Source organism: Thunnus maccoyii, chromosome 2 (assembly GCF_910596095.1).
Source record: "Thunnus maccoyii chromosome 2, fThuMac1.1, whole genome shotgun sequence".
Lineage (NCBI taxonomy): Eukaryota > Metazoa > Chordata > Actinopteri > Scombriformes > Scombridae > Thunnus > Thunnus maccoyii.
Genome location: NC_056534.1, coordinates 17,259,883 through 17,277,594, shown reverse-complemented (window position 1 = coordinate 17,277,594; position 17,712 = coordinate 17,259,883). Strand labels below are relative to the sequence as shown.

Here is a 17,712-nt window from a genome sequence, read left to right as displayed (position 1 = left end):
TTAAGTTTTCTATTCCAGGAGATTCTCTTAACAAAAATTGGTTATTTTATGTTAATTCCAGACTTTTCTTTCAACTTTAGTGAGCATTTCCATACATTGCACTGCAGATGCCTGAATGTTAGGGTTTGGATGCCTCTAATCCACTTCACACCTTCACTGGCATCTGCAAAGATAAAGAAGTTTAGTTTTTAAAACCCAAATATTGTTAATTTCATACACTTCCTAAACTTAGCATTTGCTCTATTAACATTGCTCTAGCATTTTTTATTCATACCTTCACCCACCTTTACCGTTTCTGCATTTTTTTTAAATTCCCAGTACAAACCTTAGATTAATGCTTAAGATAACGTTATACAGTATATAGATTGATAGATACCTTATTTGTCTGTGTGGGTTGGTCCTGCTGGAGAGGTTGCAGGGGGTCCTGGGATGGGAGAGGATTTGCATCAAATGAGGGAATCTGAAAAATTAAAGAAAAACAACAAAAATTCATAAGAGAAAAGTGATGAAACACCCAGAACCAATCAAAAAAGTGTCTTAAAAGCAGAGTGAGATGATATACGGTACCAGTCAAAAGTTTGGACACACCTTCCCATTCACATGAATAAGAACATGTGTCCAAACTTTTGACTGGTAGTGTATGTGTTTGTCTTCTCTTACATTTGGGGTTAGCTGGGGTATATTTTGAGGAGGATAGTCAAATGGGAGCCCCTGTGAAAAAAACAAAGAGTATTGTATAAAATATGTTTTCACAAAAAAACAAAACATAATGGAGATTTAGAATAAATAACATCTCACATTTGGCAAGTGAGGGACGTTTGTCATAGGAGGGATGTTTGTCATTATCTGGAACAAAAGTAAATACACTTAATTTAGTACTGTGCGATGTTAAATTATATTTATATTATGCATTGTATAATATCTTATATATTAGATGTAAAATGCTTACCCTTTGCTGGGAGAAGTCATAGGGGTAGTACTGCACAATAGCACAATAGCACAAAATACTCAATAAATAATGTTCCAGCAAGTTGTTTATTTTACCAAACATGCTCTTACACACAGTAATTGAAATGTTTTCAGTTCCAACAGTGCCTGTAATTTCAGAAGGGAAAAAAAGCAACATTTACCACTTCCACGCTCTGTCTGCCTGGTGGCTGAGGAATGGAATATTTGATGAAACCATGAGAGGAAAATGGCTTCAGAAAGAGAGGAGAAGGAAAAAGAAAATCAATGAATCAGTGATGTTTTCCCACTGTTTTGAAAAGAGATGATGCTCCAGTAAGATGTGTGTGCTTACCTGTGAAGGGTTTGCTCCACCTGCACCACCAGCAAAACTGTGTGGGTAAATCTTAGGAAAAAAACAGAAATATACATTAATGTATTGTAAAAATGATTCACAACAACAGTTATAGCAACAGTACATAAATGTTGAAATGACATCACATTATACAGGAAATATTGTAAAGATTAAAAAAGAGTCTGACATACCAGTTCCACACTGTAAGCGCCGGCCTGTGGTAGAGTTGGTAAAGACTGACCAGCTGGGTAGGTATTTCTCACCTGAGATGATGCAAAATGTTACTTCCATGAACAAATATTTTTTTGTTGTACTTAAAATCAGAATCACAATGACCCAGTGTATTGCACATTCATTTTTTAGCATGTAGTATAAATAAATAAATAAATAGCTGCTTACTAAATGCATGGTTACCTGTGAGGGTGCCTGTTGTCTGGAACCTGCATGATAAGACAGGTAATGATAGGGCTGAAAATGAAGACAAACAGAAGACAGACATATTTAATATTTATCAAATGGAGCACAAATTGAGTTAAGGAAATAAAGTTCCACAGTAAAAGAGTAACGTTTGTCTATGTTTTAAAACTTACTGGTGCAGCTGAGGCCGTACTAGCCAGGCAGAGGCACAGGATGACCAGTTTCATTTTTGCAGAGTGTACAAGTCCTACAAAAAGTTCATCATTACATTAACAGTAATTAAAAATGCAAAGAAAGTCCCACTAGATGTTGTGATCCAGTTAGAAAAGCAGGAATTAATTTATGTTGAAGTTTGTCTTAACTCACCGTCTGCGATAAAAACACCACTGGAGATTGAGAAGATTGTGAAGGTGATGTCAATGATTATTGTATCTTCCACAGAGTTACCTTGGCTTTTATAGGGTACCAGCTCATCTGATGGCCAACCAGAGCTGATGGGAGTGATGCTACTCAATGAGCAGGTGCAGCATAGATGTCTAGTCTTCAGCTTTACTAAATGACCAGTGGTCAAATCCACTTTCGGTGTAATAGCAGTCTATGGTTGATTACACTGTCTAGTGCAGAGCACACCTTCAATCTGCTTGCTCTTCATTCTGCCATCATGACACTTTTATTGCTTCTGTTCAACTGCAGTACTGTGGCATAAATGTCTGAAATAGCAATGTTATGCCTATCACACATGGAAATTGAATATGATATGAAATATTGATAATTCTTCTGTTACTCACACATTCATTCTCCCAAACCATTCAAGCAGCAGAGAAGAACAAATTTGTTGAGGCTATTCACTGCTGACTTAAGCATTGTAAAAGTAGAAAAGTGGAACTTGTGTAATTATCAAAAGTTATTGTTTGTATATATGTTCATGTTTAAAGTGGTTGTAACTTTTTAACTTGTAGAACATGATTCAAATTGCATCTTAATATAAGAGATTACAGTCATTTATAATAATCTCAATACAAAATGCTAATTGTGATTTATCTTTACTTTTGATGACACAATGATCAAATGTAACAGAACATTAAAGTGGATTGAGCATTTAGTTATAATTTAATATTATTACAACCAAATGAACCTTAGTTAGTCTTGTCTAACTATAATGTTACAGGTTTTTAGGCAAAGAAACACAAGAAAATGAGTGAGCTCTTATCATTTATTATTGTGAAGCTTGGTGAATATGATTCATGAACCAAACACACATAAATGCAATGGTTAAAAACTGGGAAAAAACCTGCTCATATTACATTTGTTGGCATAGCATCTTTTGTTTTTTTTCAGGAAACAGTCCATGACCTTTTTTTCCTGGAAGTACATAGCACCGTTTTCATTAAAAAGCATAGCACCACATTTTTCATACTTTGGGAAACAGCAGTGTTGGCTGGTGATCATTCACCATGGAACGTTGCTGGTCTTATTGCATTCATCACCTATTGTGGGAAGAAAAGAATAATACATCTCAACTGTTCTCTCAAAGACACACAAGAAGAGATTCTTTGATCCTCAGATTTCGTTTCATAAATCATTTTTTAAGAAAAAAAAACAACCTCTCTGAGGAGTTTGTATTATGCAGCAAAGCACTTTCTCTCTATGGTTATTTTTTGTGTACTTGCCTGTACACGAAGTTGTGCATATCCTGCCGACTCTGCTTTCTTTAGTCATCCTCTTCGTCATCATCATCTCCGCTGGGTTTGGGAGCCTGAAATGACAGACTGCTGATGAGCCAATCAGGAATGGGGACAGTTTCTCACATGTCTATTGATGAGCCGATGTCTCTCAAAACCTTAGGAGAGCAATATTTATTGCGTCAGAGAAAAATGTTTATTCCATTATTTACTGGAACAAACTCGTTGCCCTTTTCTCTACTATAATTCAGTTTAGTTTTTCCTTCCTGCTGCGGTTATTTGAGGATATAATTGTACTTTAAAATGAACTGAAGCATACATACTGTTGGCAGCTGACAGAGAAAAACTCTTTGTGATTTTTCAATAAACTTAAATTGCTCACAATGCAAACCAATAATCAGTGTTATAGAGCCACTCACAGCAATGATGGGCTCAACAGGGGCAGCTGGAGCAGCAGGAGCAGCTGGAGCAGCAGGAGCAACAGGAGCAACAGGAGCAACAGGAGCAACAGGAGCAACGGGATCGGCAGGAGCAACGGGGGCAGCAGCATCTTGGCTGAAACCGAAGGGGTACAACTGGAGAAGGAGAAAGACGAGATCAGTAGGATTTAAATCAGGTTGCAATGAGATCTCACAACTTCTGTCAGAGAAATGAAAACAATTCTGGAGGCACTTACCACCTCCTCTGTACCACCACCGTGTGGCAGGGGGATCTCCTGCTTGATGAAACCTTGGACCTTTCAGTGAAAATACACACAAGCACACACACACGCATGCAATTAAGAAAGTCCAATACTTCACATATAATCCATCTCTACTCTAAGGTTTGCATGTGGCCCCTGAAACTGCATTTTGGTGGAGTGCCTATAGTATTCATTATCTTTGATTCAGATGGTAGTGTAGGTGCTAACTGCAACTTCTTTCGATAAAGCATCTCAAACTACTATACACACACATATCAAGCTATACTGTGTCACTCACAGGTCCTGCAATAGGCATTCGCTGGTCATCAACTGGGAGGAGCTGAAAATAAAAACAGCCAAGATTATCATACAAAAGAGTGGTTATTAATGTTAAATGTATTTTTTTAAAAGGGTTGTAAAACAATTTAATTTAGCTCTTACAACATCGAGAGTTTCAATTGGGGCTCCAGCAGGGATGGCTTGAGCTGCCTGTAAAGATCGGGTTTAATTTAAGTTTCACAAAGATTTGAATTGTACAGTAAGTAAGAAAAAGCAGCAAACTAATAAAGAGTAAGCAGTAAAAGAAGCATCATCAGGCTCAGATATAGAAACACAGCCATCAGTGGTGAACCTAATAGCAGACCTGTGTGTAGGGCTTATTCAGTGATGTTTGAAAATGTGACTTTTACTGTGGTTTTTCATGTGTGTGTGTGTGTGTGTGTGTGTGTGTGTATGTCATGATGTACACCAGCTGATCTGTGCTGTTTCTTACTGTACCTGAGGCGGTGCGTAATGGATGTCAAACTCCATGTACTTATGGGGCTGTAAAGAGGATTTAGGGGAGAAATTACTGCAGGTCAGTGTAAAATTGACAATTCAGACAAATTGTATTTGTTGATATTATTTACAGTTAAATATAGGCAGTAACCAACACACACGAAGTCCTTAACTGCCCAGAAAATACATCCACTATTTGAGCATCTTCTGATAAATATCATGTGGTATAACTGAAAGCTCCAGAAAAGCTGCTACATGGAGGTGAGATTATTTTGTCAATTAGTAACATTTAACATTGTGAGAGAAATAAGAAGGAAAAATATTTGAAAAATAGAGGGTGTTTGCTTACAGGGGCGCAGATAGCCACCCCAATGATGCAGACAGCCAACAGGATGGATTTCATTTTGGATTAAGCTGTCAAAGAGAGTTTTTTTGAGTTATTAGATTAACGATATTCACTGCAAACAGCATTTAAATAGAGCATCATTTAAAATTTTCTTTAAAAAATATCACATGATATTAGTTGCCTACATTACCTTTCCTTTCCAGCAGCACACGAGCACTGAAGGATTGCTGAGCAGAGGAGTGACGACTGCAGAGAGATCTACTCCTATTTATTTGCTGACAAAACAAGGGGCGAGCAAAGCTTTGACAGATGTTGGTGATAGGCCAAGGACTTTGTTTTTTACAACTCAAAATTGGCAGCTGTATCTCTGTGAGTACTCTCATAATACATTTTTGGCTTGAAACATGTATTACAATGTACAAAATTTGATCCCTTGGCGATGCGCTATATCAGGGGCCTCCTTGCAACATCTTTACACACAATAAAAGCAAAAGGGCTGCACATGAATAGGGGTCAGATTTATCCTTTTGAAACTAACATTATAGCTGTAGTAGATTGTTTTTTATTTAAGTTGTCACTCTAAAATATCACATCTTATCACAGAGTTGTTCCATATCTATTATAACAGGTAATGTATGATAGCTGATGATGATTGGATGATAAATACCATAATGATTATATTACAGCTGTATCATTTCTTCATTAAATCACAATATGCTTGAGTTTCTACTCAAACTTATTCACTTTTTACTAAATATAGACTGATTTGATGGCTCGAACTGTAAATTGGTGATAGTTTGAAAATGCTAGTTTGAAATATTCAGTTTATACATTGAATGTGAGACTGTGGGAACTCAGTGTTGCACTTGGACCAAAATCCATGAACTGGGAGAAAAAGGTCTCAGCATGATGGTTAGACAACCCACTGTATCCACTCCAATTACATTATGGCATTACTGGGTGGAAAAAATTTAGAAAGTACCATTCAAAGTATTTAAGTTCAACTGTAATTCCCTGAGAGGAGAAGCTACTTCATGTTGACTCAGACTCGGATAACTTTTCAGACTTTGGGAAACAAATTTACTGTTAATGATTAAGACTAATATATGACATTTTCTTGACATGTGCCATGTGTGTTGTAGAAAATCTGCTGTAGGGCAGTTTTGAATGTGTCTCACTGTATGAACATGAAACTGGGTGTTGCTGAGAAAATAAGGTGCAACAGAAAATGTCAAAGACACTGTGCCAATTAAATGGCATGAATATATAATCAATATTTTTATATTTTCAAGGGAGAGTTTGGGATTCTTGGGGAACAGGAGTTCGTAGAGAGCAGATGAGAGCTTAAAGGAGATTGAATATTGGACTTACATTCATTAGGTGACCAGAAACATGACTACAAATTAATGCTAATGTTGCTACGTGTCAACTTGATGTGTAGATAGGCAACTGCAACATATACAAGTAAATAAAAGGGTGATATATTATATTTCAGTGTTGTGTTTAAAGCTTGTTGCTGCTGCCCCCAAGTAACCAAAAAATTTTTTTTTGCCGGCTTAAAATAAGAATGTAACTAAAATCATGAAAACAAGCAATAGATTTAAAAAAGATTTTAAAAGATTTAAAAAGTGGAAACAGGTCAATTTTGACTGTGTTTGTTGTTCATTTTAATTTGATATTATTTATTAAAAAGAGAAAAAGCTATTATAGTGATGAAATGTTCACTCACAGTTAGTAAAATGTTCAGATACAAGATGATACAAAAACCCTTAAAAATCTTCATTGACACATTGTTAGTCTACACTTTTCATCAATAATGGTTTAAATCCTTTCTCAGTATACTATTAGCCATCTTTGCGGCTGGCTGCAGTCTCAGAGAGGGTTTCCCTGTGTGGGTTTCAGTTTAGGTTGAGCAGGTGTTTGTACTGTGACCACTTCCTGCGCTGGTTTCTCCAAACCAACAGGGACACCAATAGCCATTGTTCCAGATCTTTGACGGAGCCTCTGTGTCTGTTGAACTCCAGGTGACGAGGTCCCCTCAGCTGGCAGGGCTTCTGGCTGCCCTCGGTTTGTCAGCCCAGCGGCCGGGCTTACAGGCTCCTGAATGGCTCCTGCAGGTGGGTTTGTCAGCACCATTTGCAGGTACGCACCCAGTTGGCCCAGTTTGGCTGCCATCTGAAACAAAAAGGAGAGGAAACATACTGTAAGAGGCCAGGGAGGGGGAACTATTGGATCTTAAATGGGATCACTGAGTTCACTCGGCAGATTGTTTGAACAGGCTTAGAGACAGAAAAAAATCTTGGCTGTGTTACCTCGAGCTCCTCTGAGCTGAGACTGCCAAGAGCAGAATTCTAGTAAAGAATGAAGGTACATGTCAAATGAGAAACAACATGGTGAAATCAGACATCAATCATGTTATTATCCAAATTTACAAAAAGTATTTACCATTGGTTGTTGGAGCATGTGCACAATTTGGGGATTCTGTGGGTTAAAATAATAAGACAGAGTATAATGCAATTTGTAAGTTGCTGCCATATTCTTCTAATATGTTATCTTTTTAATTTTTTATGAGCATTGCTGTCAGTTTCAGGTTCATAAAGGTACAGACACCTGTTGTTGCTGTACTGGCTGAGGTGGATCTGCTGAAGGAACAGGTCTGGAGGGTGTTTCTCCAAGTGACACTTGAGTGTTCAGAGGTTGATTTGCGGGAGTTTGTGGGAGAGGTGCTTCAAGATTAATCAGGAATCCATATGGGGAGAACTTGAGAGAAAGAAATTACATTTAAGTGTTTGCCAGCATGACAAAAATCTATTGTAATTCTAATATTCTGCTACTCCAAGTTTCAATTTAAATCTCACATGAAGCAGAAAATCATGTGAAAGACAAAACAGACAAGCGCATCATCTCAAGTTGCAATATCAAGTTATCATTTCAGGGTCATAAATCTACTGACAGATGGATGTTTTTATTTCTATGACACTGTCTGTAATGGAAGAGTTTCAGCTTGTTTCAGTTCTCTTATACAGGTCATGTTGACAGCATGTAACAAAAAATAAGATCAATGCACAGTAGAAATATGTTAAGACCCCTCAGGTGAAATATTTCAAGCAGAGTTGTGGTTGGAAAATATTTTTGTATCTGCAGTCTATAGGACAGCATAGTACAGGCAGTTCTCTATGCAGTGCATGGAAGGATCTGTCTCCAAACACATGACAGACATTTTTTAATAATATCTCACAGGTTGATTCCCGTACGGTGATGAGAAAAGAGGGAAGTATCCATAGGGAGGGAAAACCTGAAAACAGAAACAAAATAAACTCAAAATTAATTGTGTTCTGAACAGTACTTCTGGGATTTATGTTGTTTATTTCTGTGGTTGTAATAAAACAAATTAAGAAAATATCAGATATTAAAGAACAGTTATGTTTGGAAGTGAAATTAAATTAACTTTAAAAGTAGTCAAATATTCTGTTCTCTGCATCACATCCTTTCTCATTCGATGTCTTACCAGAGCCGGCTGTGGCAATGTCGGCTGGCTAGTAGGCTGAGATCCCTGGACACTCGGCTGCAGGGGGACGATCAGCGCACCGCCCCCTATTGGAGACCAGGTGTAGTGTTGCAGGGGGGGCAGGAACTGGTGGGGACTTTGCTGCTGGGGGACCGCAGACTGCGGTTGATCCACGGAGAGAGTGGGGACTGGCGTCTGAGCCTTAGGATTTTGGTTTGTGGCTTCTACAGGCTGAATGGCCCCTCCTTGTGACAGCAGGGGAGGGCGGACATTGGGACTCACCTGAAAAATATTTAAGAAAAATCTCTAATGTGAACAGATAGAGGACTGTCAAATCATTCAAATAAATGTAAATAAATAACAAACTAGTGAATAAAAAACAAAAAACTATATTTTAAATATTTGTAAAAGAAATATAGTCAATAAATGAGTCTACTTACTGGAACTGCAGAAACCATTATGGTGAAACATGACAGTAGGATTGCGATAATCATTTCCAAAAGTTAAAGAAAATCAATATAGTTTTAAATTGGTTCCCACGGGATCAATGAAGGCTTTCAAGGAATGTTCACTAAGAGCACTTAGAGTAAATTCATGAACCTGTGTGAGAGGGGGCTCTGACTTATGCACTGCTCACAGAATGAAACAACCAATCACATGACAGAAAAAACAGACAAATTCAATCTAATCTTGTGGTGTGAATGAAGCAATGAGTTTTAAACCAAAGAAAATCCACTGAATGCCCTAAACTGCCTGTTTTCCTCAATTATAATGCTGTAATGTCTGCAGAAATGAATAAACAGTCACAAAAGTACCTGTAAGACATGTGGTTTTCCTGTTACTCAGAGCACCTGTGGGTGTGGCTCATGTGTCACTGTCTCACTCTGTGGTCTCACCACATGTGTGAAATGTGCAACAAAACTGGGAGAAAAGGATGAAATGATAGAAATTTAAATAACCTTTCAGGCAGAGATTTAACATTGATAATGAGATTTTAAAAATACTTTTACAACTAACACACAATGTAATGATTGAAATCTGATTTTTTTAATAGTGCTATCTGGCATTGTTCATTGAATTCAGTTAAATTCAAAGAACTATTCATGTCCCAGGGAAGCAGTTTAATGCATCAGAGCACACAGCTACGCACATCTGGACAAAACTCACAGGATGACATAATAAATAGTCATAAAATTTTAACAAAAAAAACATGGCACAAATTGAACGAACATAGATACAACAAAATGTACAGTCAACAAAACAAAACAGTGTAATTTAATCAGCACAGACATTTGTGGGAGAAATACTTGTATCATTTGGAACAAATATTTTCACATGTGTATCTGTGAGAACAGCCATGGGGATATATGGGTATGTGCAGGGAAGGGATTGTAGAAGGAGGAAAAGAAAAGGTGGAAAGGGTAGGATGAAATAAAAAAAAGAAGAAATGTGTGAGTGAGAAAGAGTGAGAGATAAAATGAAGATATGTAAATATACACACATAAGCGTGTAAAAGAGCAGCCAAGACCAGGGTGGTTAGAAAGAGCTAGCAAGTTCCTCCTCGGGCTGTTTCTCTCTTTCTTTGTTGTTGTTGTTGTTGTATCTTCGCCTTTGGCTGTGCATTGACACTGAAGAGGATGCAGTTTGCACCCAACTTTCCACAGATCATCCAGATCATCATGGAGGAAGACTGTCCACTGTGAGCAATAGGTCATGTTGTCATCACAAGTTGTTATGACCATATTATTGTTATGTTCCCAAACCAACCAGTCCAGGCAGATGGCCACCCACCTACACCCCGGTTCTGCTTGAAGTTTCTTCCAGTTAAAGGGAGGTTTTTCCTTGCCACTGTTGCCAAATGCTTGTTCATGGGAGAATGTTGGGTCTCTGTAAATTAAAGAGTACGTTCTAGATCTGCTCCATGTGAAAAGTGCCCTGAGATGACTTCTGTTGTGATTTAGAGCTATATAAATAAAACTGACTTGACTTGACTTGACTTCCTTTTCTTTGAGAGGACCCAGTCCTCGACCAATGCCACCCCATGTCAGGCGGATCCAGCAGAGCCCCTGAAATGTTGCTGGCAGCATGGTAGAGAAACTCCAACCAACCAAGTGCAGAAAGGGAAAAAAAACATAATGCAATAAGGAGGCAAATGAAAAGAGAGGGAGAGGAGTGATAATGAACGATGGGAGAGGAAGGGGAAAAAAGGTTTGTGTGTGCGTGTGCGCAAAAGGTTTTGAGCGAAGTAGTGATAATAATAGTATTTACAGCAGTAATAGTAGCTCTAATCTTATTTATTATTGTCATGGTTGTTGCCACCACTGCCTTCACTACTCATCGCTATGAAATCTTAATTACAGGCTTCGTTACAGTGTTTCAACTTCAAATGATTTTTAATTTGACTTAACCTTTGTGATGTGTACTCATGTTGTGTACACATGAGCACACATGCACAACTCACACATGCACAAGACAGGGTTATCCTACTGCATGCTTTGCCACTAAGTGCTGCTTTAGCTAGTTGGTGTGTGTGTTTGAACAGACGTGTTTTCTTAGCTGGACTCAGGCGGAGACTGTAGGTACACACAAATGCACAAGGGGGCAGTCTGAAGCTGGAGGCAGAAAACATTCAGTCACTGTATCAATGTATTAATTTCGACCAAGAAAGGCTGATAGCAGCTCGAGGTTTCACGGTTGAGGGTAGAAAACGTTTTTTGTTTTCTAACCTCAAACATGACATTTTTGTCATCAGAAAAAATCTCTGTCCCCATTGTCAATCCACAGTGTAATAGGCTTACAGTAGTTTTACTATTTGAATGTCTTTGCTCAAATGTGTCATTTTAATTAAGTTTTAATTTTCCTTAAAAATTATTTCATTTTCTTTACTCTTGAGAATTGCAGGTGTCCATACCAGCATGCATTGTGAGGTGGGGGAATACGCTTGACAGGTGACCAGTATATCAAAGAGCAACACTGTTAGACTCACATTTGCTCTTATTCATACCTATGGTGCTTAATTTAGAGAATAAAATCCAGCTGACTTACATGAGACAGAAAGCCAGTTGCAATTTATACATGATAGTGTACCGTATTCAATTAAAATATAAGAAATATACAGTGTTTATACATATAATTGCTGTTAATTTAATGTATAACATCAACCTGGGGGAATACAGTTGAAAATTACACATTTACCAACACATTTAAATCATATTGATGTTAATTATTAGTGTTGTCCCTAAATGGGTAAAGTTTAAGTCAAAGATGGAATGATGTGTTTGGATAGACTTCTGACAGATGTTTTATTTCAACTCACAAAAAAATTGCAATTTTTTTTCTTTTATTTCTTTTTTTTTTTTTTTTTTTACAGTACTTGGACATTGTGTCTGGGTTTCAGGTCAACAATTAATGATCAAAAATGTGGAACTAAATGAAAAGTAGCTTGTTTTAAGCTCCATACCTGTGAGATTTGGTGAAAAAAATGTCATAAAATGTCATTCCTCATGGATACAGAGGGCTGATTTTTTTAAAATTTCTTTTTTAGTGTTTCTAAACATCATAACTGCTGAGTTATAGGACAAGTTTGTTTGGCACACAGAACACAAAACACACTATTGTAATTGCAAAAGAACGTAACATCCACACAGAATAAATATTAACTCCATGTCACAATTATCTTCATTATTATATTTTGCTGCAAGATGGTCAACACCTGACATTTCTGCCATGTATTGGATATCAGTTCACTGGGTTCGTAGGAATGTGTCTACAAACAGACAGACAGATGCCATAATTGCCCCACGATGAATAAAAATAAAACTGACCACAAAAATGCCATCTCCATATGTATCTTGTTATTAAAAATGGTTGTTTTTTTTAATCCCCATCAAATAAAACATGCAAAAATATTCAGTATTCAGTGCAAGAACATATGAAAAGCAGAAACTTGGAGAAAAAAAGATTACATTCATAATTAGAAGCTGCACAAAACCCACTGTTTCAAACATTTTACATGAGAGATCTGTGATACAGTTACACATTGAAACAGTAACAGAAGTATACTTTTTGATTATCTAGGTAGACATATTTTATGTCAAAGTTTCTTTGAATAAATGCGGCAAAGACATGACAGTGCAGTGCAAGGAATGGGAATATTGGTCAAGAGGCTGAGTCATGATAAAAACAGTCCGACAGACTGATGAAGCAGAGAGTCAGGCATTAAAGGCTCAACACTCATCCCTTTCTTAAGCTGAGTTGATCTGGGGATGATGGTGTGTGTGTGCCCACTGAGCATATATTTCACCGGCATGATGTCAGCATCCTCCCACAGGTGTCTCCTCTGCCGTCCTGAGACCAACCTCCAGCAAAACTCATAATTACACCCAGACTGAGGGCCTATCTCAATTTTAAATCACAATATATCACTACATTCTTCAGGTTTTTACATTGATCTTGATATGATATGAAAAAGAGGTGAACAACACATTATGGTGATTAAAATGGGATTAAAGATGAAGGGAATCACTAGAAAGATACATAAGATTGTAGAAAAGGTGCTCAACCAATACTGAAATGTGAAAAAAACAAAAAAAAATACACACTTAGCACACATTTCCATATCACTTAGTACACTCTCTGTTGTTGAAGAATGACGTGAAAGTGATGTAGAATAAATTTGCTGTTCTTGCTCTGATCAGTGAAGTTTATCCGTTGTCTCCTCGCGGGTTCTCTGTGGTCTTCGTGGTTTTGCCTGGAGTTGGGGTTCGGCCTGGGGTTGGGGTTGGTTTTGGTGTTGGAGGCACAGTTGGAGGTGGAGGTGGAGGTGTGGTAGGAGCAGGTGGTGGCCTTCGACACAGACCAGGAAAGATACGGCAAAAAGGGAACCAAGGCCAGAGTCGAATTCCTGGGTAACGATTGCCTCTCTGCATCAAGCCAAAATAAACACACCAAAATAATTTTATAAAAATCATTTTTTAAAAAGTTGTTCTGCTATGTAGTTGATCTCTCACTATAACTGATAAATGATTAATTTCATCCTTACCTCATCACTGTCAGACTCACTGCTACTATAGTGATAATTCATTCTTACCTCATGACTGTCGGAATCACTGCTATGATAGTGATGACAATTCTGCAAAAAACACTGCATTAGCTTAAAATCATACCTAACTCATGAAAATTGCAACAGAAAAGAATAGTGTATTGATTCTTTTTTTTGTACTTACGGCTACAGGAGAGTTGATCAAGAGGAAAATTATCAGAAGAGCAAACTTCATCTTCAACTGTAATTCAGATCCCTTGATAATTAGAGCTGCTTGAGTGCTGCAGATGAGTACAAGTGTAAACAGCTTAATAATGAATATAATATCACACGTGTGTTCTCTACTATCGAGCTGGACCTCTCAAGAAACTCTTAGCTTTTAAACAGCCTCGCCGTGTCCCACATTGCTCTTTCACTTTAAAGGTGTTACTTCATCTCAGATGCGGTCGGTCTCTAGGCAGCCTCCGGACACAAAACCAAAATAGGCGTGAACAGTTTCGTTACCCGACTAGACTGCTTTTGTAATATTGAGGTTCACATCCTGTTTATAATCCTGTTAGACTTAAAATGTTTTGTGACACATTGTCAGCTGAATGAACCACTAAGCCCACTTTGTACAGCTGACACACACACACACACACACACACACAGACATACACTGTATCCATTTGTTTGAAGAATGTCATACGCTGTAACACTTCACAGTTAGAGTTTAAAAAGAATTTGAAATATTTGCCGTGGAAGTTGGGGAGGACTGCTGATGTTTAAGTGCTCCATACTTGTGAAACCTTAATATCTGTTGCCTAGAGCTTTATTTCCACCTGCAAAACAATACTTGCTCAATCCTTTCCAAATACGCATGCTGTAATCATCTTGTTTACTCATGGTGGATCTCTTTTATTTCCTCAATAGCCGTCATTAAAGTCTATGATCTGTTGCAAGTGTTGTCTAGAGTTTTTATCTTTGATGATCTGGAGATTTAAATTGTTTTTTATTTCCTATGATGGACCAACAGTTAGAATTAAATTTTGATACAGTGCAGAGAGAGAACCATAGTTCAAATGGGAGAATTTGTGTCTATTGTGTGGATTTGTGTCTACTGACACAATTTTTTTTCCAACTGTAACAAAATCACAGCAAAACTCTGCCTCTGATAAACACACAGACATTTGAAAATATATACATAAATTTGTCCCTCAGGGACAAAATTAAGGAGAAAATCTGAATCTTCTGCATTATTTACATCCATGTTTACTTGCTTGAAGTCTTTTTCTTCTGTTTTTGTTGGCACGTTACTTCATGTGCATAAACGGGGACCCACAACAAGGACAAAAACTCTACCTTTAAGGAAAAAATCTGGGTTTTAAGAGGATAAGTTCATATTATAACCATTTTAATTGTTTTTTTGTAATATGGTGTGTTGTTTTTGTACAGTATTTTCTAAAGATCACTCATCAGTCAAACAATGTATGTTGTCTTTCTGTCTTTCTCTTTTTTGTTGATAAAATTTAGTAAGTTTTCCTTTTCTGTTCAGCTATTATGGGACTGTTCATGCCAACAACCCAGGTCTGTTGATGACAAAATGTGTCTCTCTACAAGGAAATTACCCATTTTTATTACTTTAAATCTCATGACAAACAGATAATAAATAACAGCCTCACACTATCTGTTGGTTTGAGATCAAATTGCATAGGAAGCTGCTCTCTTGTCATTTGGAGGCTGTTTCTAGTGTTCTTTTGCTAAAACATTCCATAAAAAAAATTAAATTATGATATTTTCATCCCTGATGTGAAATTAATGTGAAGATGTATCACCAGAGGAAACCCAATTTTACCATTTTCTACTGGAAACAGTCTATGGAAACAACACCAGAAACAGCTGCTGACAGAGAAGATGAACGCAATTTCATTAAGTGGGAGACCGATTCATTCATCACTGTGTTATATCAAACTGTAATAGAGGACTTGTTGAAACAGGAATGTGTTTATATGGAAAATGTATGAATTTGAGAAAAGGAGAGTGTATATCAGACCTTTACAGCCAACCTTCCAGGATATGTTTTTTACTCTGTTGATATGCCTACAAGCAGTGCCCATGTAATCCATGCAATCAAACAAAATGTTGCCACTGAGGATATTTTAATGTTTTTCTTCTCATTGAATTTCCAGAGAGAATCTCACAAGGTCAAACACAAACTCAAGATTGTTACTGTGATATTGCACATTTGTTAAATATATTTATTTCCTGCTGTGGGGTTGCTATGGCAATTCTTGTCTGTGCCAGGACCCTGATGACATGTCAGCTGACTTTAACAGTTGCTTAGTGGCTATTGTGTGTCCTTCATGCAGCTACATGGCGATCAGACCAACATGCACAGTTACAGAATACAAGTACATATCCGTGGCAATTCTTTACCTACAGCAAAAGAAGAAGCAATTGATTCCGATGTTTTATATATATATATGGTGATTTGTTGATTAATATATATGTGGGAACAGAAGCAGCATCAGGCACCACCTTGATGAAGGCGAGATACCCAAAAATGTTTGGTGAATAAAGCATGGTATACTGAGTTGTGTGATGAGTTTTAAATTTGATGGACTTGCTATGTCTGTGTTCTCAAAGCAGAATAAAAGAGCTTGTGTCCCTACTAGATAGCATGTCCTTCAAGACTAAGAACCCATCACACTATATTTTATGTGAGTATGTTTTGGGTGAAATAACATCAGCAACTAGATATTCAGAAAGTCAGATGCTCATAAAATCAAGACAAGGAGGAAATTAAGTGCATTTTAAAGGTTCTTTATTGCTTTCATGTGATTTTAGCCAGTAACTGGCTCAGAGTGTAATCACATCATTGTTGTGTAGGTGTTAAAAGTTTTTGAAACAAGTCCTTGAAGACCTTCAGCAGCTGGAGCAGCTCAGTAAACTGGGACATGGACATGTTGTTGGTGTTGGTGCTGGTGGGAGGACGGCGAATCTGTAGGGAAAAAGAATCAAGAAGTGTATACAAGAACTTATTTCTATTCTGTTTTTATTCAGTCTGTATTTCTCACTTAGGTGGTTAGAACTAGGAAGTTCAAATGAATAAAAATTTGCATCTTTGTCTCTACGCATCCAACCTAAATACTGACCTCCTCACTTGAGCGTTTCCCAATCACATGGTCAGGAAGAGCCTTCGAAAGTAAGTAAAACAAAGTTAAGCAAGTTTAGTAATAGTTTAATAGCAAACAGTCCTTGTTGTAAATTATGGTGGAGTACAGAAAGTTTGTGTCTTACCAAAGTGCTCGAGACGAGCATCATGACCACAAGAAGAGCAACGATCTTCACTCCGAATGCCTGCATCTGAAAAAAAAAGAGTGAGAATCAAACCAATTTGTCATAAAAAAACCACTGCAAATTACTGCTGCAGCTAAATGCAAAGATCCTATCTTGGCCTCATTCTATTGTCTATTGCACTATTGTCTATCTATTACCTCTCTGAATGTTCAGCTCTTTCAGATGTTGAACACAAACAGTGCTGTGATATTTGTTATTGGTGAGTCAGTTAGTCAGGCATATATAGTGTCTCTCAGCCAATCACAGCTGACAGCTGTTTCGCAATGTCCTTACAAAACAAATTAGTGTCCAAACATTTTTCTGTAACTCAATGCAGTCATGTTGAGCAATTAAGACTATTTCAGAGAAAAGGGTGGAGTTAATACTGTGTCCCAATAGATTACTGGTCTGACTGAGTGATTGATTGAATGATGAAGAAACAAACCAAAGAAAGTATGTATGAACTGTACAGACTACAGTACAGGATACACAATATACAGTATGAATGTAGCAGCAGTCCAAAATGTAGTCATGTTAACATATTTGATTAAAAACTGTCTAATATTTTTTTCTATATCATCCAGCTACAGTACATGAAATGTGACCATTGCATATATTCCTCTCATTCATACTACTCATTC

General features: G+C 37.3%; 2 protein-coding genes across 2 annotated transcripts; both read right to left on the bottom strand.

Annotated features, from left to right (window-relative positions):
• Positions 1-3,428: 3,428 nt before the first annotated feature.
• scpp7 (secretory calcium-binding phosphoprotein 7) lies at positions 3,429-5,436 on the bottom strand. The gene is made up of 8 exons (XM_042394672.1): positions 5,395-5,436; positions 5,208-5,272; positions 4,859-4,903; positions 4,523-4,570; positions 4,380-4,421; positions 4,076-4,135; positions 3,819-3,974; positions 3,429-3,473 (listed from the first exon to the last, which is right to left on the bottom strand). The coding sequence occupies exons 2-8, from the start codon at positions 5,259-5,261 to the stop codon at positions 3,429-3,431; spliced, it is 450 nt and encodes a 149-aa protein (XP_042250606.1). The 5' UTR covers positions 5,262-5,272; positions 5,395-5,436.
• A 7,067-nt stretch (positions 5,437-12,503) lies between these two features.
• On the bottom strand, positions 12,504-14,321 carry LOC121885559 (submaxillary gland androgen-regulated protein 3A-like). The gene is made up of 3 exons (XM_042395149.1): positions 13,938-14,321; positions 13,802-13,843; positions 12,504-13,634 (listed from the first exon to the last, which is right to left on the bottom strand). The coding sequence occupies exons 1-3, from the start codon at positions 13,986-13,988 to the stop codon at positions 13,416-13,418; spliced, it is 312 nt and encodes a 103-aa protein (XP_042251083.1). The 5' UTR covers positions 13,989-14,321; the 3' UTR covers positions 12,504-13,415.
• Between the last annotated feature and the right edge of the window lie 3,391 nt (positions 14,322-17,712).

Bases quoted from the DNA above. Each gene is read 5' to 3' on its own strand.
- scpp7 (XM_042394672.1), bottom strand. From the start codon at position 5,261: ATGAAATCCATCCTGTTGGCTGTCTGCATCATTGGGGTGGCTATCTGC. The intron at 4,571-4,858 runs GTACAGTAAGAA...CGATCTTTACAG, and splicing joins TCCATTACGCACCGCCTCAG to GCAGCTCAAGCCATCCCTGC. The intron at 4,422-4,522 runs GTAAGAGCTAAA...TTTTATTTTCAG, and splicing joins CAATTGAAACTCTCGATGTT to CTCCTCCCAGTTGATGACCA.
- LOC121885559 (XM_042395149.1), bottom strand. From the start codon at position 13,988: ATGAAGTTTGCTCTTCTGATAATTTTCCTCTTGATCAACTCTCCTGTA. The intron at 13,844-13,937 runs GTAAGTACAAAA...TGTTTTTTGCAG, and splicing joins TGATCAACTCTCCTGTAGCC to AATTGTCATCACTATCATAG. The intron at 13,635-13,801 runs GTAAGAATGAAT...GGCTTGATGCAG, and splicing joins GTGATTCCGACAGTCATGAG to AGAGGCAATCGTTACCCAGG.